Genomic DNA, 27,582 nt, shown 5'->3' on the forward strand with positions numbered 1-27,582 from the left:
ATGAACTTGCTTCTAATTGAGCATAAGATGTTCTAGGGCAGAGCTACCCAGCACGGTAATGTTTGAATGAGATAATATACTTTTTTGAGAGAGAGAGAGAGAGAGAGAGAGAGAGAGACAGTATTGTTACTTGATTAGTAACAGTGGCAGTGTATCCTTGACAATTCTTTTCCTCTTTCTCCTGTCTCACATTTCCTGTGTTAGGGCTCAATTTTCCATCAGTTGAAGTCAACAGGAGCTTTGTCACTGATTCCAGTGGGAAGAAAACTGAAAATGATAAGGTTGTTTAGGTACCTACATGGTATGCTGGTTGTTTGCTGATCTAACAGATGAGCCTGTAGCTAGGAGTTATGATGTGGTGAAATGTGACGAAGGCATGTTTCTAATATAACTAACCTGAATTCAGAAAACGACATTATGTATATGAGCATATATATATAATTTAGGGTGGTAAATATAGAGGGATGTCATGAGCGAAATACTAGTCACAAAATTCAGCAAACCCAACGCAACATAGACATCATCATGTCTTGATACTGGCCCAGAAGAGCCATGTTCCAGGAGTTGATCCTGGCAGTGCATGTGGCAAGACAGGGCTGGCCTCTTCCAGCCCAGCTCTCGAGAAGGACATCCCAGAAGAGAAGAGATGAAAGAAACAGGCTGTTCTAATAACCACACCCCTGAGATAGATCCCTGGAATGTGGGATTTTCTGGGCTGATGTGAAAGATGATGTTTGTGTCACAAACAAAATTGTGTCACGGTAAAACATTGACTGAAATACAAACTCTTGAGTGTGAGGTTCAGTTCAGTCCCTTCATACAGGGTTGGTTTGAACTGGCCCTGAGCATTCATCCATCCCTATTTTGTTTCTTTCATCACCTATTTCTTACTTATTAAGGAGAAATGTGTCATGGTTGTAATTACCAAGTCCTTAGGCTCCTCAAAAGAGACTCATAATGTCTATAAAACATAGGCACAACAGAATTAAAGTGAGTAGAGGGTGTACTTTAACCCAGAAGAAATCATTCCAGCTGACAGGTTTCAGAGTAACAGCAGTGTTAGTCTGTATTCGCAAAAAGAAAAGGAGTACTTGTGGCACCTTAGAGACTAACCAATTTATTTGAGCATAAGCTTTCGTGAGCTACAGCTCACTTCATCGGATGCATACTGTGGAAACTGCAGAAGACATTATATACACAGAGACCATGAAACAATACCTCCTCCCACCCCACTCTCCTGCTGGTAATAGCTTATCTAAAGTGATCACTCTCCTTACAATGTATATGATAATCAAGTTGGGCCATTTCCAGCACAAATCCAGGTTTTCTCACCCTCCGCGCCCCCCCCCCCCCAGCTGAGTTAGTTGAAATAGAATATTCATATTAAAAAGGCTTATAGACTCTTAACTGAAGTGGCACTTGTAGCTTCCTTTATAACAGGAACCTGAGATAAAAATCAAATATTTATTACAAATAATGTCAAGCTTCTAAGATATCAAGTTCAAAAACAGACAAGAAATTGCTAAAGGTTGGTTTTAACACTTGTAAACTAAAATAGTAGGAAAACATGGAAGCAAAGGTTCCTGGTCTAATGACACATTGTGTAAAAATTAAATGTTTGAAGTTAAATGTTAAATATTAATGTCAATTTTAAAATATCTGAAAGTATATGAATACTTGTGAATGAATGTATATATTTATGATTACATATTGTCTATATGTATATATATTTATATATATACACACATATAGAACATGCTATATAACTTCAGATTTCCTTTATATTTCATCTATAAAACTAATAGCAAATTATTTCTTTTTGTTCTTCTCACAGCTGAATTTTTATTCCTCTTGTGGGGTGTTTATCTCTGCTATGCAGTGCGGACAGTCCCATCAGCATTTCATGAGCCACGTTATATGACTGTTGCAGTTCACAATGAGCTCATTATCTCTGCTATATTCCAAACAATTAGGCAAGTGATCTGTAGATCTAGTATTTAACTGTTTCTTTTTCAGGTTTCCTATGGTGCAATTTAAAATGGGTAAACTGGATAGGATGCAAAACAGAAGGACCTCGTAAATATTTTAATCTGCAAATTAAAACGTTATTAAACCTAATGTTCTCATAGGACTGGAAAAATATGTGTAATCAACTTATTAATCATGTGATTTGTTTTTTTAGTATGGCTAGTTTACATGTTCTTTATGTCAATTGGATCAAAAGTTAATATATATAACAAATTAGATTTAGCAGAACTACTGTCCATTTTAATTCATTTACACAGCACACACTGGTTTGTATCTCCCCAAAACTGGCAATTAAGTACGGTATATTAGTTTATATGAATTCTTCCAGATCAGCAAGTGAAAATCCTTGGTTTAAGATAATTACATTGGTTTGTGCATGAAGCATAGTGGTTTATATGCTGGATATAAAATAAAGCAATAATAATATACTGTTTATGTATGTAATACTATAACAAATATATATGGAAATTCATGTTTTATAAGGATTATAATGTACCCTGAATTTAATTGTGGGAAATTATAGTAATGGTAACAAAAAATTTGGGGTCTTTGCGACAGCTGTGGGAAAATGATCAAATTTGGTTTTGCAAAATTTTCACTGAAGAAATAAAATTGTTCTGGAAAATCCAAAATATTGGGATACTCTACAAATTGTCTCACACTATGAGATTCTTATGTCTTTTGTTAAAAGAAAAGGAGTACTAGTGGCACCTTAGAGACTAACCAATTTATTTGAGCATAAGCTTTCGTGAGCTACAGCTCACTTCACCGGATGCATTCCGATGTAGCTCACGAAAGCTTATGCTGAAATAAATTGGTTAGTCTCTAAGGTGCCACTAGTACTCCTTTTCTTTTTGTGAATACAGACTAACACAGCTGCTACTCTGAAACCTGTCATTATGTCTTTTGTTGTCTCCTTTCGCTTTCCTCCTCCTTTTGTCTCCTGGACAGCCACATCCACTCCTAAGGTCTCTTATCATCTCTGTGTTGACCACTCTCAAACCTACCTCTTCCCCTTTCGTTAGGCTCATGTCTCTTGCTGCCTTTCTTATGTCTTCCTAGATGAGTCACAGTTGTCTCAAACCAAACACAGAAAAAACAGAACTTCTCATCTTTCCTTCTAAACTTTCTTCCCTCCCCATTTCCTTCATCACAGCTGACAACTCTACCATGCCACTCAAGCTTGCAACATTGGAGTTTTTGAGAATTCCCCTCTATTCTGTATGTCTGATTTTATTTCCTTTCTGATCAGCTCAACTTTTCAAAAAATCAGTAGATTTCCAGACTCTTTTATTATCATTCTTATAATCCATGCAATGGCCAGAGAAGCTGTCATTTTCTGAACGTGCAGTTCTAGAGACATCTCCCGCCTGTCACTGACTGGAATAGCTGCTTTTCTCAGTGTAAATATAGCACAGTCAGAATAAGGAAGTGGAAAGAATCATATAAATGTGAGATGGAAGTGGCCAGTAGGGCATATTCTCTGTCCCTGCTGCTGAAGAATTATTCCCTTCAGCACAAGATCTAGTGTTTTTTCCTTCCTTGCTGTTTATCATAGTTGCCCTGTGCCTCTCTTACTGTTGGATATATTGGCATTCTGTTGAAATAAGAGATCATACACCATAATTAAATAGGGATGAATGAACTGGTTTGGAAAATGTAAGACCCCTTCTAAAATTTTGAACATTCCCAGAACCCAACATAAACTAAATCTTCTTGCAATGTTTTGTGCATTTATTTTCCCATCCTCTTTCATTTTTATCCTCCTCCTTCTCCCTAAACTCTGGGTGTAACCCAAACAGCCAAAATCCAAGAAGCATTTTCACAGAGTATGTGTGAAAAGTTGGATGCATTGGATGACTTGCAGCATAACCTATTCTGGTGAGATACACACCATAATATTTGACAGTTCCAGCAGCTTAAGATAGCTTGAGTAAAATTCAGATGAGCATCCAAATCAAACCCTGAACTTTTTGACATTTGCCAGTCATTTACATATGAGGTATCATTCCCTTTTCAAAACCACAATACCCTAGACCACCTCTACATTTGTGTACAGGAATTCCTCTTTTTAAATAGATTTTTATTTAATTAGCATATAAAGATGACAGAGTGAGTCCCTCCTTTCCCATCCATCAGTATTAGCAACAGGACTAGTGGTGGACTGCAACTACTTTGCAGGCAGCAGAAGTGAAACCATGAGGGACCCATGCTGTGGCAAGCTGGGAATGGGCAACAGGAGGTGTATCACTCGATAATTACATGTTCTGTTCATTCCCTCTGGATCACTTGACATTGGCCACTGTTGGAAGACAGGATACTGGGCTAAATGGACCTTTTGTCTGACTCAGTATGGCTGTTCTTATATTCAATTCTCCCACCCATGTATATGATACAGTTTGTTAATGGATACATTGGTGACACGAATCATGGCACATGAGTAAAATGGAGTTACTATGTGGCAGGTCATGGTATTTTGTGATGTAGTTCAAGTTAATTAATGCCATGCTTATGTAATGTATTTAGTCAACATCAAGACACATACAACCTCCTTATAACCATGTGTCATGTGTCAAGCTTGAGTGAAAACTGTCTGTGTAGGAGATGGAACTTCTCAACAACTGGCCACCAATCTGGGTGAGATGGGTTGAGATCAGAACAACCATGAGTCTTTGCATCTTCACAGCAAAATACAAAATCCACTTCTTTGGGCTTGCCTTCCCAAAATAACACCACAGACCACAGTTCAGTCTCTGAAAATTGGAGGAAACAGAGAAATATATGACTGTGTATGCACGGTAATTAGGGGAAGCACTCAAATACCACAGTGATGCATGCCATATAAGAACTTAGGTATATATAGCTAGAGCTGGAACAATAAAATGGTGACAAAATCAGACAACTGTAGAGAAGCGAAATCTCCACCCCTAAGGACAGAATGAGTTCTGCTGGGAATTTTACGCCAAGGTGGTTCAGTTAGGTTACGAGTGGCGCTACCTCCGAAAAGCTTCTACATTCTTCATCTTCAGACAAGTAACATTAAATTCAAAGTGTGAAATGCTTTTTCTGGCTTTCAGCTGTATCAATGGAAATTAAAGAAATTGCCGCCAATCTCATATTTTCTTCCAATCTGATATTTACAAACACACTGCCTTATTGAACAGCATAAGTAAAGGACAGACACATCAGCCCCAATCATACACAGCAGATGGCTAGGGATAGAGGGAGCTCAACCCCCTCCCCCCAAATCTCAGCCCAGGTTACCAACTGCCCTTTGCATACATGTTCAGCTTGAGGCAAAGCCTTGACTTGTACCACGTGATGCTGTGGTAGGCTCCTCCTAGCAGCAAGAGCCAATGAGCTGGAGAGGGGAGATAGGCCCAGGCCAGCCTCATGGGACAGGACAGAGCCACTAGTGCTCAGGATGAGTGTGGGACCAGTCGGGTTTGCTCTTCAACCCCCAGGGTCGCAAGACAGGAGCTGCCACTGCCTGAGGTGAGCGTGGGGCTGGGTGGGCTTGCTCTCCAAGTGCACTCCACCCCCGCCTCCTCTCTGCACCAGGCTTGAGTAGAGCGAGGCCCGGCCCCGCAGGACAGGAGCTGCTGTTTCCAGCATGCCTTCTGCTTGATCTGTGGGTGACAGAATACATCAGTCTCCATGACCCATACAGGCTTTGGCTTCTTGCTAAAAATGCCAGTTAGTGCCCTTGAAATGTCCCTTTATTTTTTATGTTGAGCTGCAGTGCTTTGGAACAATACTCTACGTATTTTTACAAGGCATGGGCAGTAATGGATGTTCTAAAAATGCTATAGTTACATCTGCCAGGCCATTGAACAGCCATCCGACTAGAACACCACGTCATGGGGCACTCGTGGCCCCACCCCGGTACCTCTGCCCCTGCACTCTGACCCCAATGTCCTTTTGCAGTGTTGGTGGTAGAGGCCCTCTCTCCCCTCCCAGAGAGGCTGCGACAGTTGGCATATGGCTTCCTTGTCCTCCCAGGAATGGTAGCAAGGGCTCCGTTTTCTTAGAGAGCAGAAAGGATCTGCTCTCTCCCACAGAGAGGCAGGCGTGGCAGCACTGTGGGGACCCTAGTACTTATACTGGGGGCCACTGACTAATCAAGGTGGGCTTGCTGTCATACCTCCCACCCGATTGCTATCAAGTTTTACTCAGTCTCTGCCTATTGCCCGAATATATTTTTTTTAAGTAACTTGTACTAATTTTATATGAAAAATATGAGAACTGGTTAACATTTTTCCATCAAAACCATTTAAAAGTAAAATTGGGTTTTTGATCAAATGAAATTTTTGATTAAAAACGTCAACATTTTCCATGAAAAAATTGTCTTTTCATTGACAACTGAAATATTTCCCCCAACTATATTGAAGAAGAGAGATGATTCATCATGGGAGATATAGTCCAACCAAGGAGCCTCGCGTCCTGTAGAGAATGGTGGTATGAGGCAGCCAAACTACAACTCCCAAAAGGCTTTGCAGCAGCATTTCCCGAACAAAATTTTTTTGTTTTTAAATTTTTGCTGAAAATTGAAATTTTTTGTGGAAAATTTAGATGAAAATTACACTTTTGTTTGTTGAACTTTTCCATGGAAAATCCCCCATGTTTTGACCAGCTCTAATATATAACCAAATGATGACTACAATTAGTGACCCATCATATTTCTGGATAACACAAAGTCCAACTGAGTTTTAGAAAAAAAATCTTCCAAAATATTAGTGTGGCAACTTCTGTTTAAGGAAGAGTCTGTTATATTTTATTGTATGCATGAACCAGGATGCTTACAAGTAATAAACAAGAAATTATGTGTATATTATTATAGCATATAAACGAATGTTTCATGCCAGATCAGTGATATTAATAAAAGTATATGGTTATTATAAAATGTATATTAAGTTGAAAGAGGTTGCAAACATCAATTCTATTTGAATTATTTTTTTAAACCTGCATATTACAAGCCAGTGGTACATCCATTCATCCATTCCGTTGCTTACCATTTTGGGGAACTCTCAAAGGCAGATAAATCGAACATCTTTCAGCCAGCTCTAACTGCAGTGCTTATTCTATGACACTTTAAAAAAAGCACAGCAAAGAATTACTTAATATAGCTTCATGTAATTAATTTAGTCAAATTAGCTTTTCATTCACTAGAATTTGCAAGATTGTTAAGCCCTGTAGTATTGAGCTGGGAGCTCCTGCAATCAAGGCCATTTCTGTACTCCCCACTTAGCCCTTCTAAAATGTATTTCAGTTCAGTTCTCTGTGACTATGGCTGGCCAGTTTGTCAGCCCCTTTCTGTAGCTGCAGCTTATTTAGGAAATGTGCTGTAAAATAGAGAAGAATGTGCTTTTGTGAATAATCTAAAAATTGTAGGGCCGAATCCTCAATAAGTGTAAATTATCATAGCTCAGTTGTAGTCAATGGGGATCTGAACAAATAGAGTGAGAATATTTAAGTAAGCTATATTTTTAAAGGTCTGTTTTTTGTGCCCCACAGTTCCTTTGGAGTTATGGTACATGTATAAAGGATGAAAATGTAACTTTTAGTCTATATCAAAGTAATACAAAAGAAACGCATCATTTTATCTTTAATTCAAATTACCTCCAGGAATATTAAGGTTAACATATTAAAAAAGACAAATTGCCAACACTCTGAATTCTATTTTCAGATTTAGTCTTGCCTCAAGACTTCAGTCCGATTGGATGCTGATGTTGTTCTTTGCACACACGCACTTGACGGTGACAGTTACCATTGGGTTACTTCTGATACCTAAGGTATTCTTCTTCTATCTTTTTTCTTCTCAAGTCCAAAGAAAGAACAGTATAATTCCGCAGAAGCAGTTCTTTGTTAAAATTAGCAAGTAACTGGGGGAGGAGGATTAGGATATTGGTCCAATATTGTTTCAAATATATATATTTGAAAATTTTTCATATCTTAAAATACTTGGGAAAACTCATTAATTTTTGTTCTCTTTTATTACTACATATGCAGAAATTCTTGCTTTGAATAATCAATTATTTTTGATAATGTTAACTGCAAAGAACACAAGCCACTATTTGTATTTGCTAATCAGAAGTGCTTTTATGATATTTAGTATTTGAGATACATACTGTTTCAAAAGTGTTGCAAAGGTACATATCAGAATTCACACAAGACTTCGAGGAAATGATATGTTTGCCCATTGCTGTATTTTAACATTATTATGATTATCTTTGATTTCAGTTCTTGTTCAGAGCATTTCCATTTTAAGAAAGTTTAATTTTAGAACGGAAATGCTTGATGAAAGAAGACAGAATTAAGGATAGTGTAAGTATGTTAACTTTGAATTTCCTTATGTTTGTGTAATGAAATTTTTTTTCTTACTATAATGTTCTAATAATTGATTTTTATAAGTTAAATATATTCACAAGTTTAACTCTATTAACAAAACTTTTTTGTGGGAATTTCCTTATTCCCACAAAAAAGTTTTGTTAATAGAGTTAACCTTGTGAATATGTTTAACTTATAAAAATCAATTATTAGAACATTATGGTAAGAAAAAAAATTTCATTACACAAACATAAGGAAATTCAAAGTTAACATACTTACAATATCCTTAATTCTGTCTCCATATTCCTGGCCACCTTCTGCATATGCCCCTGTAGTGCTGATCATTTGCCACATGAAATGTCTGTCTGTTCTGTTGAGTATCTAGATTAAAGTACACCAGTGCCATATGAGTAATAGTTTTGCAATGTAACTTTCCTCAGTATAACTGTTCTGTAACTGTTGTGAAGCGTCTGTTTGTTCAGTGTATAAGAGTACAGGTAAATTTGGGCCCTCTGTATGGAGGATATTGACTTTGATCTGTGCTTGGAGGGGAAATATTGTGCTATCTAGCCTGTATCAGAAAGATACACAAGGTATGGTGGCATCTTTGGCCTACAGTAAGGTGGTGTCACAACTGGGGCTTGGGCAGTTAGATCTTGTGGTTGGATCAGGAGTTGGGTTTGAGAGTCAAGCCCGGGGTCAGAGCTGAAGTCAGATAGGAAAGAGGAACAATAGCCAAGGGCCAGCACTGAGTTGAAATCCAAGGAGTTTTGAACACTTCTGAATGTTGATGTGACCCTTATCAATACACTAACTGCAACATCTTTTTACAAATACTTATTGCAGTTTTCACACTCAAGCAATAACCCAAGAGATGACATAGCTACTGAAGCATATGAAGATGAACTGGACATGGGTCGATCTGGATCCTATCTAAACAGCAGTATCAATTCAGCTTGGAGTGAGCACAGTTTGGACCCTGAGGACATCAGGGTAAATACAAAACTTTTAATTGTAATTCATTTTTAAGGACAAGTGTTTTTCTACCAATAAACTCTGAGCCATGTCAGTTTGATTTTTTTTATTGCAGACTCCAGATAAAGTGGGCCAGCTCAGTTCTAGCAATATCAAATCATGCGACATATTTTGGGGAAAACATACTAATGTGAGCAGAGACTGTGTTACTTGTTATAAAACTTCATAAACTGATCAAAATACATCATCCCTACTTCAGTTGATAAAAGGGCACTTCTCTCCCACTCGTGCTTTGACTGTACACTGCCCAGAGAAAGGGGCTGTTGTCTTTTTCTTTGGTTAATAAAGAATGTACAGTAACCCCATTCGGTTCCAGAAGAAGCCTAGAGAAATACAGCATGAGTATTTGATAACTGTCTGTGCATGGAATATGCTGTGAGACCATATGTGATGGCTATTCTGTGCAATGGGTTAAATCTGAACATACCTTAACAATGAAAAATGTAATCCAAGTACATGGAGAAATGACAAATTTAAACAGTAGAAAAGATGCAATGAAATAATTTAATGTCATATTTAGACAACTGGAGCTTAAATGGAATTCACTGAGACTGGTCATTTGACTTGATTTATGTCATATGTACTAGTTTTGCCGTTTGTTTTCTAGGATGAGTTGAAGAAACTATATGCCCAGCTTGAAATCTACAAAAGGAAAAAGATGATTGCTAATAACCCACATCTCCAGAAAAAGAGGTGCTCCAAGAAGGGCTTGGGTCGCTCAATAATGAGACGAATTACTGAAATCCCTGAGACAGTCACCAGGCAGTGCTCCAGGGAGGATAAGGACCTTATGGACCACAGTGCTACAAAGAACACTGCAGTCGTGAGAAAAAACCCACAGGATTCCACAAGTTATGTAAAGCCAAAGGAGGAATCTTTGAAAAACAGAGTCTTTTCATTAAAAAAGTCCCATAGCACTTATGATCATGTTAGAGATCAAACAGAGGAGTCTAATAGCTTATCCACAGAAAGCGCAGAAGTTATAACTGCTGATAATTCACTGCTGGATTCCTTGACGGGGAAAAATTTCACAAAAAAATCTACAGAAAAAGTTGAAGCTGTGTCCACTGAATCCGTCCCATTAGTGTGCAAATCAGTAAGTGCACACAACTTAAGTGCGGATAAGAAGCCTCTGCAACCAAGACCATCTGTGTTACAAAAATCTATCAGTGTTATTGCTAATGCCAAGGAAAAGACTCTGGGGTTAACTGGGAAAACACAAAGTCTAGAAGAAAGCAGTAGATCCCATAAACCTCAGCAAAAGGTTAAAGAAGCCAGCAAAAAACACTCAGCCAGTGATAAAGGGGAGCATAAAGATTCACATCGGAAAAACTCTACTCACACTGAGGAGACAAGGAAACCCCATAAATCTGGAATTATGAAACAACAAAGGGTTAGTCAGACAATTGCAAATCCTGACACAGGCACAGGCAAGTCACTGCTTAAGGACAATTTTGACATAGCAGAAATTTGTCCTTGGGAGATTTATGACCAAACTCCTGATTCTGTGCCTTCTGAATCGAAAGTTCAAAAACATGTGTCTATTGCTTCCTCAGAAACAGAGAAAAATCACACGTCCCAACCAAAGGGGAAATCTCATCACAAGCTTAAGACAGCTGATGGGTATCAGCAATCGAATCAAAAGAGCACAGAGAAGTCGGAAGCATGCACTCAGGAGACCCCAGAGCAGCGGGTTTTTGAAGATGAGAAAAAACATTTAAATTCCAAGTCTCAGCTCATCCCTGGGTTTAAGTGTGAGAATGTTAATAAATATTATGCAGCAAATATTTGTGCTGGGGAATCTGAGGAACTGCCCAAAAAAGCTGTAGTACAAATAGCTGAAAGGGAGAAGCTCAATAATTTGGGAGGAAAGAAAAAAAACACACCCTTGGAGGGAAACATGCTTTCATCTGACTCCTATAGATCAAGTAGTAACTTACAGCAAGCTTTAACGTCTCGAGCTGAAGTCTGCCCATGGGAGTTTGAAACACCAGATTTACCAAATGCAGAAAGAGGTGTAGCTTTATCGAACACAGCCACTTTAGGTACAACTAAAACAGGAACTCCTCAAAAATAAGAGGTTTTGGACTGAAAAGAGTAGCAGCACTAAGAAGAAAGACTACAGGAAGGAGGAAAGTGAGAGGGGAACTAGGCCAAGAGGATAAGAAAATTCCTAAGGAGTATCACTTAACTGAGGGGATCAGAACATGAAAAAAGTAGGAAATAAGCAAAATAAATTATTAATTAATTATTATTATTATTGTTATTTATTTGTTGAGTGCCAACAGTGTGATCAGTGGTATCCAAACCATGGAGGGGACATGGTCCCTGCGCTAAGAAGTTTACAGTCTACATGAACAGACACCTGCCTTTGCAAAACCATTTCTCTCTTACAAACAGAAAAAAAAAAGTGAATGGCTATAACAATTAATCAAATTCCAACTGAATTATTCCTGAATGCCCCAAACTGGGCAAAACTTGCCCTTGGGACTTGAAAGATCCAATAGAAGTGTGGCATGGAAAATGTCCTGATGGCAAACTTTGGTATCAATGAGCAGCTTACTGAAAAGATGACTTTTCACTTTACATATTTAACCTTGATAGCACTGCTAACTTAATGCATCCCAAAAATACATTTTATATAATGATTGCTCTCATTTTCTTATACATGTATGTTTAAGTACATTGTTGTGTCTCATATTAAAGCATTCCAGATTGTATACATTTTGCAAATAACTTTGATATTATGTGACACAACAACATATTTATGCAATATGCAGATATTCTATTATTATTGTAATTTACAATACCTGCTGTAGACTTTTGTTTATTTATGAATTACAGTAAGCTTTCACTGGCTATGAAAGCCATAACTTGTATGGGAAAATACCTTGGGTTTTGTTGTGATTTATATTGTGAATTTTCTGTTCTACTCTCTATTATTTAAAATTATAGTTTGATACTGTATTATTCAGGGTTTTTATACAAGGTAAGTTATTTGTTTGGCACTTCTCTGTTAACACTCATAGACTTTATTAGTGGAGAGCAAGTCATCTATTTAGCTGTATATTTGGATAAGTCCAAGGACAACTTATCTGTTGTTTGTTACAAGTGACAAATATCATTTATCACTCCAGAATTCCTGCTTTAATGATCCATCATCAGTATATTTCTCAGTATTTCATACTGACCATATTCTGCTAAAGAAAAAGAACAAAGATGACAAAAAATAACCTTAGGAATATGATCTGTTTCACTAGAAACACACAGCTAAGGGAAATATTTTAAATAGTTTAGAACTGCTGTGTTTCCTGCTGGTGAACTTCCAAGAACTGGCCCTTTAAACATCAAAAAGAGGAGATTAGCGCTAACACAACATTTCCCCCCCAAAATGCAATCAAGAGACAGAAAGAGAAGAAAAGGATGGGGCATCGCACTCCTCCCACACACCCCCCGAAACTCCTCCGCTCTCAAATGTTTTTATGTTACATATGTGTAACATTTGTAATAACATATAATATGTTAGAGACAATTAATCCCCAGGGATAACTAAGGCCCTGATCCGGCAAAGACTCAGACATGTTTAACTTTATACACTCTGAGTAATCAGTTGAAGTCAATGGGATTGACAAAGGAATAAATCTTGGCACGGTCAGGGCTTAAGAGGTATTGTAGAGGTTACAAAGACTAATAAATAAATAAAATACTAGCAGACAAGGTGCCACCCTGGCTCATCTAAATCTAGGACTTGTCATGTACCCAGCTTTGTGCTTGGAGATGTGCAATACCACCAAATAAAGGCAATTCCAGTCCTCTTGAAGAGTTTTCAGTTTGAGAGAGATGATGCGATTTACCGGGAAAGCCAGAAGTGAGGATAACTTAATGCTGTGTTGTTTAATATATGTGTGTGTGCATCATATATGTACGTGTATTACACATATGTAATATAATCTGACTTCTCTTGGGCCTCATAGAGGTGAGTTCATAAAAGACTTGGGCAAAGTGAAACGAGGAGGGCATTCCCTCTCCTTTTCAGAGGTGTAGGCAAAGGCAGCCAATCCTGTAGGAGAGTGAGAGACTTGGCCTTGCCTCCAGCACTGTGCCTGTGGATAAGCGTTATAATTAGAGTGCACATGCACAGATTCTCTCTGTCCTCCCCATCCTACAAACGTTATCTAGGGCCTGAGCTGAAGCTCATTGAAGTCAATGGGAGTCTGTCTATTGACTTCAGTGTGATTAGGATCAAGCCCCTGGTTAGCAAGCCCAAAGTCCTCTGGATGATATGTGGGCTTCATTCTGCCATTGCATAGATCTCAGGGTGCTACCAAGCAGACAGAACCTTCTAGGAGCAAGCTGACTGCCTTCTGGAGAGGCACACGGCACAAATCCCATCCATGTGCAGGGATCTGCCTCTGCAGCAGAAGACAGCCCGTGTTGAGAGGCAGAGGAGCACATGGGCCTTCAGACATGCCCCTTTCTCCAGCAGGGCTGAGTGTGTTTGGGGCCATGATGCTTGTGGTGCAGCTTGGTCCCTGCCAGGTCCCTGTCTGCATGATGACACCCACACTTGCAGCTGGTATGCACAGAGTAATGGGGTAGGGGTATCTTCTGCATTCCCCTACCACCTCCTGGATCTCACAGGGGTGTGATGCCATGCCTTGATTTCACTAGTTACCATGGCCCTTCTGCCATCTGTGCACTCCTGTGGCGCGGCGTGTGAATGGACTGCTTCTGCTATGTGGCAGTCATGTGCGGGTAGCTCTCCAAACCAGGCCAGCTGGGGATCCACATGGGATCCGTGCACTGGTGCTACCTGTTGCATCACAGGCAGGATCAATTCCTATGTGTGTTACTGTATTTGTGCCACTGCTGATCCCTCTGCTGATTGCTTTTCCTTAGGATAACTTGAATGGGAAAATTCAGCAGCAAAGAAATAGGGCCAGATCCTTAACAGGTATATATTGACATATCTCCATTGAAGTCAATGGCATAACAGTGATTTTTATCAGCCAAGGATCTGACCCAGAATGGATATTTTAGTTTTATGTTTGTTTTCTGATGGACAGAATGTTTCCCTCTCTTTTTAAAAATTATCCCTATGGATTTTAGGCTTGCTCAAGTAATGTACTTTAAGCCTGGTGAAACTGGAGAACTTTTTAAAAAAAACAATTACAGTCATTAAGGAATGATTTTCCTGACACATACAGTAACTGATATTTGGGTTTCAGCTCTGTTAGTACTTTAGATTGTTTTAGCACTTTAGAAAACAAAGGGGCCAAACTCCACTGAATTGTTATATTTCACTATGGTCCTGCTACAAATGTTGCTTAAAGAAGGCATACTAAGTTATACTTAAATGATTTTCTATATTCCATAGATTTTCCTCCACCAGCATATATTAGCTAGATTGCTTAGTTGTCTTTTTCTGGAGTTCCATTGTCATTATTCAACCAAGAGAAATACAACTCTAGAATTAAGATGTTTTCCAGCAGATTTGTTAAGAAGATAGATGATAATCGCTCAGGTCACAAACATTTGCTAGGGTGTCCTTTTCAAATGCATGTGTAAGCTGCATCTCTCCTTTGTTTCATAAATAATTAGATTTATACCAATCTTAATAGACTTGTATATTTTATGCAAGAATTATATGCTTAAAATACAAATAATTACTCTCCCATCAGCTTTGGTGGCATTATGGATCAGAAATCAGACAGCACTTTTATATTTTCTCTCCTTAGACTTTTGCATGCATTCGATGACTGGCCCGCCTGAGAAAATACTGCCTTTTCACTTTTAACATTTTAGCTACTCAGACTTGTAGAGTAAATAAAGCTGTAAAGTCTATTCACTTTATTCAGTAGTTCTTATAAAAATATTACCTGGCAACCTAAGTATCCACCATGAAATATTTGATAGATTTATGTTGTAATGTGTCACAGCATGTAAATAATGTAACTTCTCTGCAATAAAGCACATTTATATGAAAATCTGTTTCTGATCCTTTTATGTTGTATTGCAAAGTGGTCATTGTTTCAAACTGAACTGTTTTCTGATCTACTTTGAAAAATAACATTTCAAGTGAGTCTTCCAACACATTAAAGGTATTAATTGATCTTATGATGATAGTATCTTCATTCTCATATGTTGCATATAATGTTTGTTTTCTTCAGATCACTGCAGCAGAAATAGGTACACGGTTAACGTAAGATAGTCATAATTATTTCTAGAGTTGGTTGGAATATGGAAAAAAATGGGAGTTGTTTTTTTTAAATTTGTGCCTCTTTTTTGAAATCTTGACAGTTTTTTGATCATCAGAAAATTTTGACCAGATCTATAGGTGGCAGCATCTGTCACTGACCAAAATTAAAAAAATGCATTTTCATCAACTTTTTTGGTTTTTCTGTCAAAAATTGAATTCTGGATGAAATTTTTCATTAAAAATTCAAAATTTTGAAGCTTTTGACTATATTTATTTCAATATGACATATAATTTGGTTCAGTTGTATGATGAAGTATAACTTAGGCTTTGCACAACATTAATAGGTGTGTCATATCTAAGTCATGGGAGGTAATTGTTCTGCTCTGTTCAGCACTGGTGAGGCCTCACGTGGAGTACTGTATCCTGTTTTGGGTGCCACACTTTAGGAAAGATATGAACAAATTGGAAAGAGTACAGAGGAGAGAAACAAAAATGATAAAAGGTTTTGAACCTGACCTATGAGGAAAGGTTAAAAAACTGGGTATATTTAATCTTGAGAAAAAAAGAGTGAGGGGGACACCTGATGACAGTCTTCAAATATCCTAAGGGCAGTTATAAACAGGACATTGATCAATTATTCTCTATTTCCACTGAAGGTAGGACAAGAAGTAATGGGCTTAATTTGCATTAAATGAGATTTAGGTTAGATAGTCAGAAAAACTTTTTAACCATGAGGATAGTTAAGCACAGGAATAGGTTAACAAGGGATATTGTAGAATCCCTGCTATTGGAAGGTTTTAAGAACAGATTGGACAAACACCTGTAAGCCTTGGTCTAGATATGCTTGGTGTATGTGACCTCTTGAGGTCCCTTCCAGCCCTGAATTTCTTTGGTTCTCTGTTACTCTGTCATACCTTTTTCTTCCTAAAGAGGCAATACTGCTGACAGTTGCTTGGAGCTAATTTATTCAAAGATGGGCTCCAGCAATATTAGGAGTATAACAAAAGATTTCTATTATTCTTTAACTTGGTTTATCTTATAGCCCTTTGTGGGGCTATAATGCTCAAATTCCTTTAATACTCAAAAGGTTGAACATTTTTTTCATTGATGCTATTGATTGTTTTAGTTATTGACTATCTGTGAACAAATGGCCTGCTTTACGCTACACTACCAAGTTATTGAAATCTACACGCCAAGATCCATGATTGGTGCTAATTTTCCACTGCATTCAAAAGATGTAAAAGAGTATAGTGCTCCAAATATTAGAGTAGTGGTTGGGTGCTATCAGTGAAAATGTGTTGATATTATTTTTCTTAATGAAAAGTGTCGTATCATATAATGATGCCTACACTGTTACATGACACAGGATTCTAAAAAAGCCTGTGTCGTCCAAACTGTCATTGAGAGATGAGCTAGATTACCTGTGGGAAAATCTCACCAGTACTGAAATCTCACCAGTGCTTATGGCATTCAGACATGCCACCTTCTTGTGAGGCATATAGAAATACACAGTTTGTTTAATAAAAAAAAAAAAAAAAGACAAACCTGGCTAGCTTTTCTCTTTACTTATATTTTTTTTCTCTTTTGTTAATAGTAATTTTATTGTCTTCATATTTTATGTGTATTGATGCACAGGACATCCTCCTGTAATATTTTGGTATATAACTCTACATCTTCATTGTAAGTCATAGTTAATTCAAAATATTTTAAATGCACTTGAAGTACAAAAATAATAGACACACAGTTTATAGAATGAGTGATGAAAAACAAATGTTTAATACAATTTTGAAAACTGATGTACATGTTACGTTGAATTTGTGTTCTGCTGACTTTCATGAGAACTTGCATTTTCATTGGTAATGTCCTTCAAAAATACAATAAATATGAACTGCAAGGAAAACAGTATGTTCATTGCTATCTAAGAAGCATCTAGGCTCATATTTGCTTCCAATATTTATAATTAATTATTGATTACCACTATGAAGTGCATAACCGTTCCATTCAGTCACTCATCTGCAGTAAAACAGAATTAAGAAAATATATTATGACAAAAACGTAAGGTGTAAGGAGATTTTTTTCATATCTGATATATTGTCCATGCAAGTGAGCAAGTACCTGTGAAACATTTTAAATACAAGCCAAGTTATGTGCTTTAGTGTTTACTATGATAATATTTGTCAGACATATTGTTCTGTTTTCACTGTTGTACTTAGTTCCATGGGAATTCCATTATAATTCAACGTACGGGATGTAAAAGTCGATGCTAATAAATTAGATAACAAGATTAAAAGCTGTTTTATCTTTTGCAATTATGAACCAGTTATGGGGATGATGTAAAAAAATCCTAACATTCCCGAGTAATCAATGACTTCTGGATTTATTTATTGTTTTATTACTGTAATAGTGCCTAAGGGCCAACCAAGAATGGGGTCATATTGTGCTAGGCACTGTACAAACGCAGTAGCAGTCAGTCGGTCTATTACTTTGCTAGAAAGCACCTATATTTTTGTATTACAATTTTAGTAATACCTTGTTACATTCCTGGTTCCTAAAATTCCATTTGGGGTACTTACTGTACATTCTCCTTCTTGAATCCCTTGCACTTTCATTTGGGTATTGTCTGCATCTCCACTTTTACCCTAAGCTCCAATGTTGCTCTATGCTGTTAGCAGCTTCTGCATCCTAACCTAGAGAGGGCTGTATTCCAGTGAAGGGTGAGGTGATTGCATATGTTCATGTGTAGATTTGAAAAGTGCGGGAGGGGGCGGAGCCTATGTCTACATGTAGAGCCTATGTCTGCATAGTTATGCTAGCATACCCCCTTATGTAGACACATTGTACGCTGACAGGAGGAATTTTTCTGCCAGTATCGTACCACCTCCCTGAACGATATTAGCACCAGCGGTGATCCCAGGCCATAACATACACACACCCCTGGAGCACCAGCAGCGGTCTCTGGCCACGTGCCGCCACCCCCAGAACCTACCCCCCGCCCCAGCACGCCCATGGCACCTCTGGAGCCCCTGCTCCAAAGCACCCAAGATTTAATCAGGGGTATATAGTACAAGTCATGGACAGGTCACGGGCCAAGAATTTTTGTTTAGAGCCTGTTTCCTGTCCACGACTTACTAAAAATACACATGACTAAATCTTAGCCTTAGCCATAGTAAGTCACAAAAGGGTAATGTAGAATTCCAATTGGTCACTAAGGCAAGGTTCAACAAAAAATGATTTCACAACATAATTTTTCTTAATGTTCACACTTTTCCTTAATTTGTCCCTTGCCGCCTCCTCTTTCACTGAGAAAAGGAAACACATTCAGGATAATTTAAAAAAAACCAACAAGTGTGTGGGAGGAGGGCAGCAGTTGCAAAGTAGATATTATAGCATGCCATAGGAACATTATTAATAGTCTGACATTTAGATAGAATAGAAATTAAGTCTTTGCAAAGATGCCTAAGGGAGTTAGGTGCTCCAAACCCACTGAATTCCAATGGCTCCTTTGAAAACCCCAACCTAAAGTCTAGATGATTGTTCTCTTTGTTGGACAAATCTTTTTACTGATTTTCTGTTTTGATACAAAGGTCTGTACAGTTTGCTGTACATTGTGTAAGAAAAATCAAACCATTTGCTTAAACAAACATAACTGCATTATTTCCCTGAATACTACATATAGGGCACAGGATTATGGATGTTTTTAGGGAAAAAAAAACAAGAGCGAATCAATGCCCTGGTAAATGAACAATTTAGATGAAGGTACCGGATACCATGCTGTAATAGAGCTGGACTCACCCGGTGGCACCTCCTGCTGGTTGTCCTTGGGAATTAGCTCACCAGCCTTCAGAGCACCCTCTGCTGTCTGGTGATCCGCCTGTCATTGGCCCCTGTGTCCCTCCCGGACCCAGTGCCCCTTTGTCTGGGGTGCTACCCCTCTGGCTGTCCCCACTTCACCTCAGTCTTGCCTACTGCCAGTCCTCACTTAGCCCCACTCCCTGGGCAGACTGCAGTGTATCAGCCACTCATCACAGGTGAAGGGGTTTGGACCTGCTGCCTTTGTCTACCCATGGGCTGCCCCCTTGCAACTCCAGTACCTAATAGGCCCTAATCTAGACCTCACAGCCTGGGGGTTTCCAGGCCAGAGCTCCCCTGGCTTTTTCCCCCTCAGCCCTGCTCCAATCTAGGTATTCCCTCAGGTCCCTGCAGCCAGGCCCTTCCCTCTCTGAACACAGAGAGAGACTGGCTAAGCTTTAACCTAGCAGCCCCTCTATAGGCCCAGCTGCGGCCTGAGTGGTGCATGGCCCAGCTGCGGCCATTTCCCCAATCAGCCTAGCTTCTCTTGCCCTCAGCCCTGGCTCTCTCCCAGGGCTGTCTTTTAAGCCCCACAGGGCAGGAGCAGATAACCACCCCACTACACATGCCAAATGGCAGGCGAGCTCCCTCCTACCTGTGCTTCAGGCCATTTGGTGGAGCGCGGGTCTGCTGCTCTATCTCGGTGTTTACCTTTCTGCCACACATCTGTCTCCGCCAGAGAACTGGCACGGTTTACAGGGCAGGGTGACGGAGCGGCTCCGGAACTGGAAAGGACTACTCCGGTGCCTCTCCCTTCGAGGGAGGGCACTGATACTCAATCAACTAGTCCTGTCCATGCTCTGGTATCGGCTCAACACCCTGGTCCCAGCCCCGGGCTTCCTGGCCAACCTCTAGACGGCGATTCTGGAGTTCTTTTGGGCAGGACTGCACTGGGTCTCTGCAGGGGTCCTCCATCTGCCCCTGGAGGAGGGAGGGCAGGGTCTGAAGTGCCTACGCACCCAGATCCGTGTCTTCCGCCTCCAGGCCCTGCAGAGGCTCCTTTATGGTGCAGGTAGTCTGGCGTGGAGAGTATGGCGCATGCCTTCCTGCACTGCTTCCGAGGGCTCCGATATGACTGGCAGCTCCTTTATCTCGATCCGAGAGGTCTTCCGTGAGACCTCTCCGGGCTGCCGGTCTTCTACAAAGACCTCCTTCAGACCTGGAAACTGGTCTCGGCGACCAGGTCCATGGTGGCCACTGAGGGGACAGATCTCCTCGCGAAGCCCCTGCTACACAACCCCCAGCTCCATGTGCAGGTGGCGGAGTCCCCCTCGGTGCGCCAGAGGTTGGTCGTGGCAGAAGTCACCAGAGTCGGAGACCTCCTGGATTACGACCGGGGAGACTAGCTGGATCCCCTGATGCGTATGGGGCTCTCCAGGCCTTGTACTCCCCGGTGCATACTTCAGGAGGTGAGGGCCGCTTTGCCGCCCGCTGCTCGGGCTTACCTCGACCGGGTCCTGCAGGAGGGCATGCCCCACCCACCCTCCACCCCAAGCCCTCCGGACCTTTTCATCGGGCCCCAGCCCCATGGACCCAACTGGTCCCCCCGCCCCTTCTCCGTGAGCCAGCTGCACGATTTGCAGCCGGTTCGTTTCCAGACCATGCCAAGGAAACACCTATACATGCTCGTGCTCCACACCCTTCACTTTCTCACCCTCGTGTCCTGCCCCAACACAAAGTGGCGGGACCTCCTGCCACCTCTAGAAGGTGAGGAGCCCCGGTGGGCCAGCCTATACTCCACCCTGGTCCTGAGGCCCGTCGGGGAGATCAGCTGGAGGCTCCTTCATGGGGCCATGAGCACAGGTGTGTATTTGGCACAGTTTACCCCATCCCGGACACCTGTCCCTTCTGCGGCATTAGGGAGACTCTGGCGCACGTTTACTTGGAGTGCGCCAGGTTGCAGCCCCTATTCCAGCTCCTCACAAATATCTTGTTACGTTAATGGCTGCACTTTTCCCCTTGCCTCCTTCTCTATGCACTCCCTATCCGTGGCCGCACAAAGTCACGGGACCTCCTGGTCAACCTCCTCCTGGCCCTGGCTAAAACGGCCATCTATAAAACCAGGGTGAGGAGGTTGGCCGTTGGCTGTGACTGTGGGGCCTGTTTCCGATCCTCTGTCCATTCACGTATCCGGACAGAGTTCCTCTGGGTGGTGTCCACTGGCTCCCTTGACACCTTTGAGTAGCAGTGGATGCTGTCCGGGGTTCTCTGCTCAGTGTCCCCGTCAGGCTCCCTGGTTTTAACCCTTTGACCGCACTCCTGTCCCTGTTATTTCATTAGTTGTCCCATGGAATGATTTGGTTTCCAGGTCCTGTGGATCCTCCCCTTAGGCTGCAGGGGGGTCCTTAAGCAGTGGGCGGGCTCCTGCCTGCCCACTTTCCGGAACCCAATAGGTACACATGCCAAATGGTTCTTTGCTTGAGAACCCATTTCCAACGAGAAATAGAACTGTATTTTATCAGCCCCTTCAACTGGAGACAATCCTTGCTCAGACCACCCAAAACAGCATTAATAGTACCAAAAAGGTGGTGATGATTTTTCACCTGGATCTGGATGGAAACCAAATGATCATTTTATTTAGGGCACTAAATGGCTGTCCTGTGATAATGACTTTTGGTCACTATCAATCTGATTCATGTGCATACCTTGGGTGGGATCTACAAAAGGACTTTGATTTTCTAGGTGCTGTGATGCTCAGCATTGAAATATCACAGGAACAACACTGTGAATCACAAAGCCAAGTTAGGCACCCAGACTCCCTGTACAATGAATGGGGAGAGGTAGGTGCCTAAGAATATGACCCACAAAAAACCAGAATGAGAGGCAGTGAGTCACCTAAGCCAGCCAGTAGGAAATGCCAAGGGAAGGGCTTTGTGCTAAGCCCTGCCTCTATCTTGGGGTTAGGTGCAGTGCTCTTCCTAGTGATCCATGGTTGTGGTGCACCCACCTTACAACTTTTAGCCTAATGGTTAGTGGACTCACATGGGATGTGGGAGACCCAGGTGCAACTCCCCTCTCTCTGCTGGGGGGCAGAGGGAAAGGATTTGACCAGGAGTCTCCTACTTCTTAGGAAGGTGCTCCAACCACTGAGCTATGGGATAGTCTGATGTGGGGCTCCCTCAGTCTGGCCTGTTGAAGCTGTTCCACAGTGGATAAATAATGAAAAAGTGATTGGAGAAGGGGGACTGGATCTAGGAACTCCCACCTCCTACGTGGGTGCCTTAGCCAGTGGACTACAGAGTCATTCCCAGTCCCATGCTCATGGGGAATTTTGTGGATCACAGTGGGGCCAAAACAGGGAATTAGACACCTAACCCAAGACTTAAGCACCTAACTACCTTTGTGGATCCCACCCTAGGACTTTGCTCTAAGCAATCCCATTAGCCAACATTTCTTAAGAAAAGAAACACACACATTACAGAACCTAAGGCAATGCCCCTCACTCCTTTGTCCCCCCATTCCAGCCCTGCCTTACAGCTGGTTCTTATCAGGCACTGCCTGATTTAGCTCACATGCAGGTGGTACAAAAGGCTTGGCATTTCAGTAAAATGTCACAGTGGCTCCTTTGTCTCCCGCTCATGCTTGGTTCCGCTTTTATTTCAGTTGTAGGCTGGCAGCATTATACAAAAACTAAAGCTCTTGCCAAACATTTCATCTTGCTGCTAAAGACTCCCTGCTCCCCTGGAGTCGCTTTTCTGAACTCAGCCCCAGAGTACACAGCAGCACTATGCTCCTAACCTCCTCCCGTCACACTGTTTGTACCTTTTAAAACTTCACTTACCATCACAATACAACACTTCCCAGTGAGAAGTCCCCACCACCACCCTGAAAAATCAATAACACATTGAGGGCCTGTCATAAATATAAAGGGAAGGGTAAACACCTGGCCAGAGGAAAAACCCTTTCACCTCTTAAAGGGTTAAGAAGCTAGGATAACCTCGCTGGCACCTGACCAAAATGACCAATGAGGAGACAAGATACTTTCAAAGCTGGAGGGGAGGAGAAACAAAGGTTCTCTCTGTCTGTGTGTTGCCTTTGCTGGGACCAGAGCAGGAATGCAGGTCAGAACTCCTGTAAAGGGTTAATAAGCAATCTAGTTAGATATGCTGATAAAATAAGTTGTGCTGAATGGAATGTATATTCCTGTTTTTGTCTTTTTTGTAACTTAAGATTTTGCCTAGAGGGATTCTCTATGTTTTGAATCTGATTACCCTGTAAGGTGTTTACCATCCTGATTTTACAGAGGTGATTCTTTTACTTTTTCTTCAATTAAAATTCTTCTTTTAAGAACCTGATTGCTTTTTCATTGTTCTTAAGATCCAAGGGTTTGGGTCTGTGTTCACCTATGCAAATTGGTGAGGATTTTTATCAAGCCTTCCCCAGGAAAGGGGGTGTAGGGTTTGGGAGGATTTGGGGGGGGGGAAGATGTTTCCAAGCGGACTCTTTCCCTGTTATATATTTGTTAGATGCTTGGTGGTGGCAGCAATAAAGTCCAGGGGCAAAAGGTAAAATAGTTTGTACCTTGGGGAAGTTTTAACCTAAGCTGGTAAAAATAAGCTTAGGGGGTTTTTCATGCAGGTCCCCACATCTGTACCCTAAAGTTCAGCATGGGGAAGGAACCTTGACAGGGCCAGATTCTGATGTCTTACTGATTTGGAGTAGTACTTTTATTCCATTTGGAATTTCACTGATTTCAATTGTGGAGCCCTCACATGCACTTACTCAGGTAGTCCCATTGGTTTTAACACAGTGTTAGTAATACATCTGCAGTATGATGCAGTGCAACTAATGGGGAAGGGTGGTCCAGTGGTTAAGGTACTAGGCTGAGATTCAGGTTCAGTTCCCAGCTCTGGTAGAAACTGTCTGTGTGACCTTTGGCAAGTCACTTACAGCCAGATATTAAAAGGCAGTTCGGTAATTAAATAGGAATTAGGCAACGTGGTGTTTCAGAAAATCTCACAAGACACCTATCTGCATCTTTTTAAAATCTGCCCCATCAATGTGTGCTGCAGTTCCCCATCTGCAAAATAGGGCTAATAGTCCTGCTTCACAGGGGTGCTGTGAGGAGAGATGCATGAAAGATTGTGAGGTGGCATAAAAGGGTATATTGGCCCTTGCCTTTTAGACTAACATGGATTTAATTCTGCTAACATCCTAGCTGGCGTAAGTAAAATCCATCCTGAATCAAAGAGGGTTATGAAATCTGTGACTGGGAATTTGGAAGTTGTGGAAGCTTGGTTCAGGTGGTTACCTTTGTGCTACAAGAGGCTAAATCTTGACCCTGTACTATACCTTAACGGTTTTCTTAACAAAGGAAATCAAAGCTGTGCAAATCACCAGTGAACCTGACCTCTTTCCATATAATTGTTTGCATGGCTCCCCACTTGTTTAAATATGTGAAATAAAAGCTCTGCAATTTTAAACTGAGTGACCTCAGAAGGACTCTGGGCATTCCTTTGACTGCTTTTACATTTGCCTATTACATCATGCCATGCCATTGTACACATAAGGAACAAATACTCCAAATACCAGACAAATGTCCTTGGGATCCTCTTGGATATTTACATCTGCAGCATTTGTCAGCTGCAAATTCATAAACCTATTCAATTTTACCAGTTTTCATTTCTCTTTGATTCTGTGGAGGTAGTTAAATGCAAATAAAACATATCAAAGCCTGCTTCTTTTTAAGTCCCTATCTGAAAATCCAGGCTAGGTAAACAGAGCTAAGTGTGATCAGAGAATACATAAATAGTTGCACAAAGTGCAGATAAGGAATCTATAATTGAAAATAACTTTATTTGTGCTTAATGTCACCTTCAAAATGAGCCCAGGATTTGCTCGGAAGGAGGCTTCTCTTAGTTTCCTGATCCACCCTTCTCCCACCCTTGGTGCCCTTCAAGGATCTGACCTTCGTCCCTTCCTTTTCTCTTACAACCAGTGACCTGGGTGATCTCAGCTGCTCTCACAAATACATTAGAATCTCTGCAATGGTGGCTTCCAAACCTACCGCTCTACTCCATTAAATCGCATCTCTGCAATGCTCTGGCTGATAGCTTGTCTTGGATGTCCAGCTACAGTTCCAGCTCAACATGCTTAAAACAAAACCCCTTTGGTGGCATTTTCAAAAGCACCCACCTGACATCAGCACACAAATCCAGTTGAAAGTCAAAGGGCCTTGTTCTCCGAAGTCAGTTAGGGGCTTTTGAAAAATCCTACCCCACTCTTCCCTCCCACACAGAGCCCTAACCCCTTTCCCTTTTCCTTCTCTTTCATATAAGGGATAATATGCAGAGACAATATAAAGGGTATTGTTTAATACTCTGCACATAGTGATTGTTGTTGTGAATTTTATCTGCTATAACAACAGAGAAAACATTGACATGATACAACGGAAATATTAGAGCAGGTGGACCTCATATCACCTGATCACAGTTCAGCCAAAATGCCCCATGGCAATTAAAAATATCCCAAAAGAAGAAATGTATTGACTAGAAAGTGCGTTCACGTGATCAAAACCACAGCGGACTTCCTATTAAGTGATGAGGAAAATGATGTACAAAAGTGCACTTTCTGCACCTGTTGGTTCAAGTATATATTGCCGGAAGGAACCCCCAAAAAATAGATGCCACAGGTTTACTCATTGGATGCCTCATAAAAGAAGGAACATGTCTGTTTCTTTGTTTCCATTCTGTTTGAAATGCAGAAACCTGGGAATAGGATAGGAGAGATCTGAATCTACAGCAAAGACCGTCCCTTCTTAACAGTTCCCCATGTGGCAACATCAACAAGACCCATCAAACAAAGACAATATTTAGGTCATGCTTTCTAACATTAAGAGAAATCTGTGGTACTAAAATGTAACCACAATACCACCTGGAGCTGACCTCAAGTTCCATCTGTTTCCTGAGATGACTGCTATAGCTATGAACTGTAACTGAGATGTGGATGACTGAACAACTCACTGGTATTATTATCCAAGTGATCAGTCTGCTGTATACTCTTTTATAATGGTGATGGTTTGCTCCTTGATTAAGGGCCTAATCCAAAACTCACTGAAGCTGATGGGAGTCTTCCCACTGATTTTAATGGGCCTTGGATCAGACTTCAAGTGACCATTTTTTAGAAAGTGTGCAACAGGTTTGAAAGGAACTGAGTTGCTGTTACTCAGATTTATGATGAATACTTGTGCCAGTTAACAAGGTTTGTTAACAATGTAGTGACCTTGAAAACTCAGTACATCTGAATAACTCCTTCTGTTTTATGAGTAACTGCTCTATGTACTGTGCAAGGATGTAATTTAAAAGATGTCATCTAAAGCAACTTGAAGCTTGAAATGACTTAAATTCATGGCTTGAGATACCATATGAAACAGATATAGTTTTTAAATATTGAACAAACACCTTAACTTACTGAAATTAAGAGTGGCAGGATTGTAACAGTTTGATGATAAAATGTATGTGTAGGGTGATTTGAAGGTTAAGGTTATTGAACTACCTATGATTAAGCCTAACTAGTACAGGAGTATTATGACACCTGAAAACATTGATAGAGTGAACTTGGGGTTGGTACTTTGATATATTAGGCAATCTTCTGTGTGGGTGTGAGAGAGGCATGAGGGAATGTATCCATCAAGTGAAGTGACCGTAGCAACAACTGCCTGGAAACATAAATTTTGTACCAAATTAGTCCTTATTTAGTAAATAACGGAATTACACAAACTGTTAATCTTAGGGAATTTACTTTGACCAGACAATTATTGATGGTGGCTGGTAAGTGACCAAAATAATTGGTGGGGGTGGGGCTGGAAATGGGATGCACCTCCCACCCCTACCTGACAAAATATTTCCAAGCACTCTCCCCCCACAAATATTTTCTGATCTCCCAAAGAAAAGCACCCAACCAGTTAGATAATTGAGGACTCTTCCTTGCCCCAAGAAGTAAATGCTATGCCCTTCCCTGCTCTCTCATAGCTCTTCTGCTGTATCTCCCACCTCTGCTCCCCTACTGCTCTTGAAAATTGACCGGCAGCCTCCCTCTGCTCTGCTCCCTACCACATGGCCCTTGCTGGGTCATAGGCTTCCCCTTCTCTGCCTTTTAGCCCCTTTACAAAGTCACTGGTGTCTCTCCCAAGTCATAGGCCTGAA

General features: G+C 40.8%; 1 protein-coding gene across 1 annotated transcript in view; it reads left to right on the forward strand.

The window, feature by feature from the left end:
- The window catches only part of GPR158 (G protein-coupled receptor 158), a 320,809-nt gene extending 303,573 nt beyond the window's left edge, over window positions 1–17,236 (forward strand). The window contains exons 8-11 of the mRNA XM_073334275.1: window positions 1,835–1,973; window positions 7,715–7,820; window positions 9,202–9,348; window positions 9,998–17,236. Of these exons, the coding sequence (XP_073190376.1) occupies window positions 1,835–1,973; window positions 7,715–7,820; window positions 9,202–9,348; window positions 9,998–11,467 (1,862 nt within the window). The 3' untranslated portion in view covers window positions 11,468–17,236. The remainder of the gene's footprint in view (window positions 1–1,834; window positions 1,974–7,714; window positions 7,821–9,201; window positions 9,349–9,997) is intronic.
- Window positions 17,237–27,582: the final 10,346 nt, after the last annotated feature.

This window comes from Lepidochelys kempii, chromosome 2 (genome assembly GCF_965140265.1).
Source record: "Lepidochelys kempii isolate rLepKem1 chromosome 2, rLepKem1.hap2, whole genome shotgun sequence".
NCBI classification, from domain to species: domain Eukaryota; kingdom Metazoa; phylum Chordata; order Testudines; family Cheloniidae; genus Lepidochelys; species Lepidochelys kempii.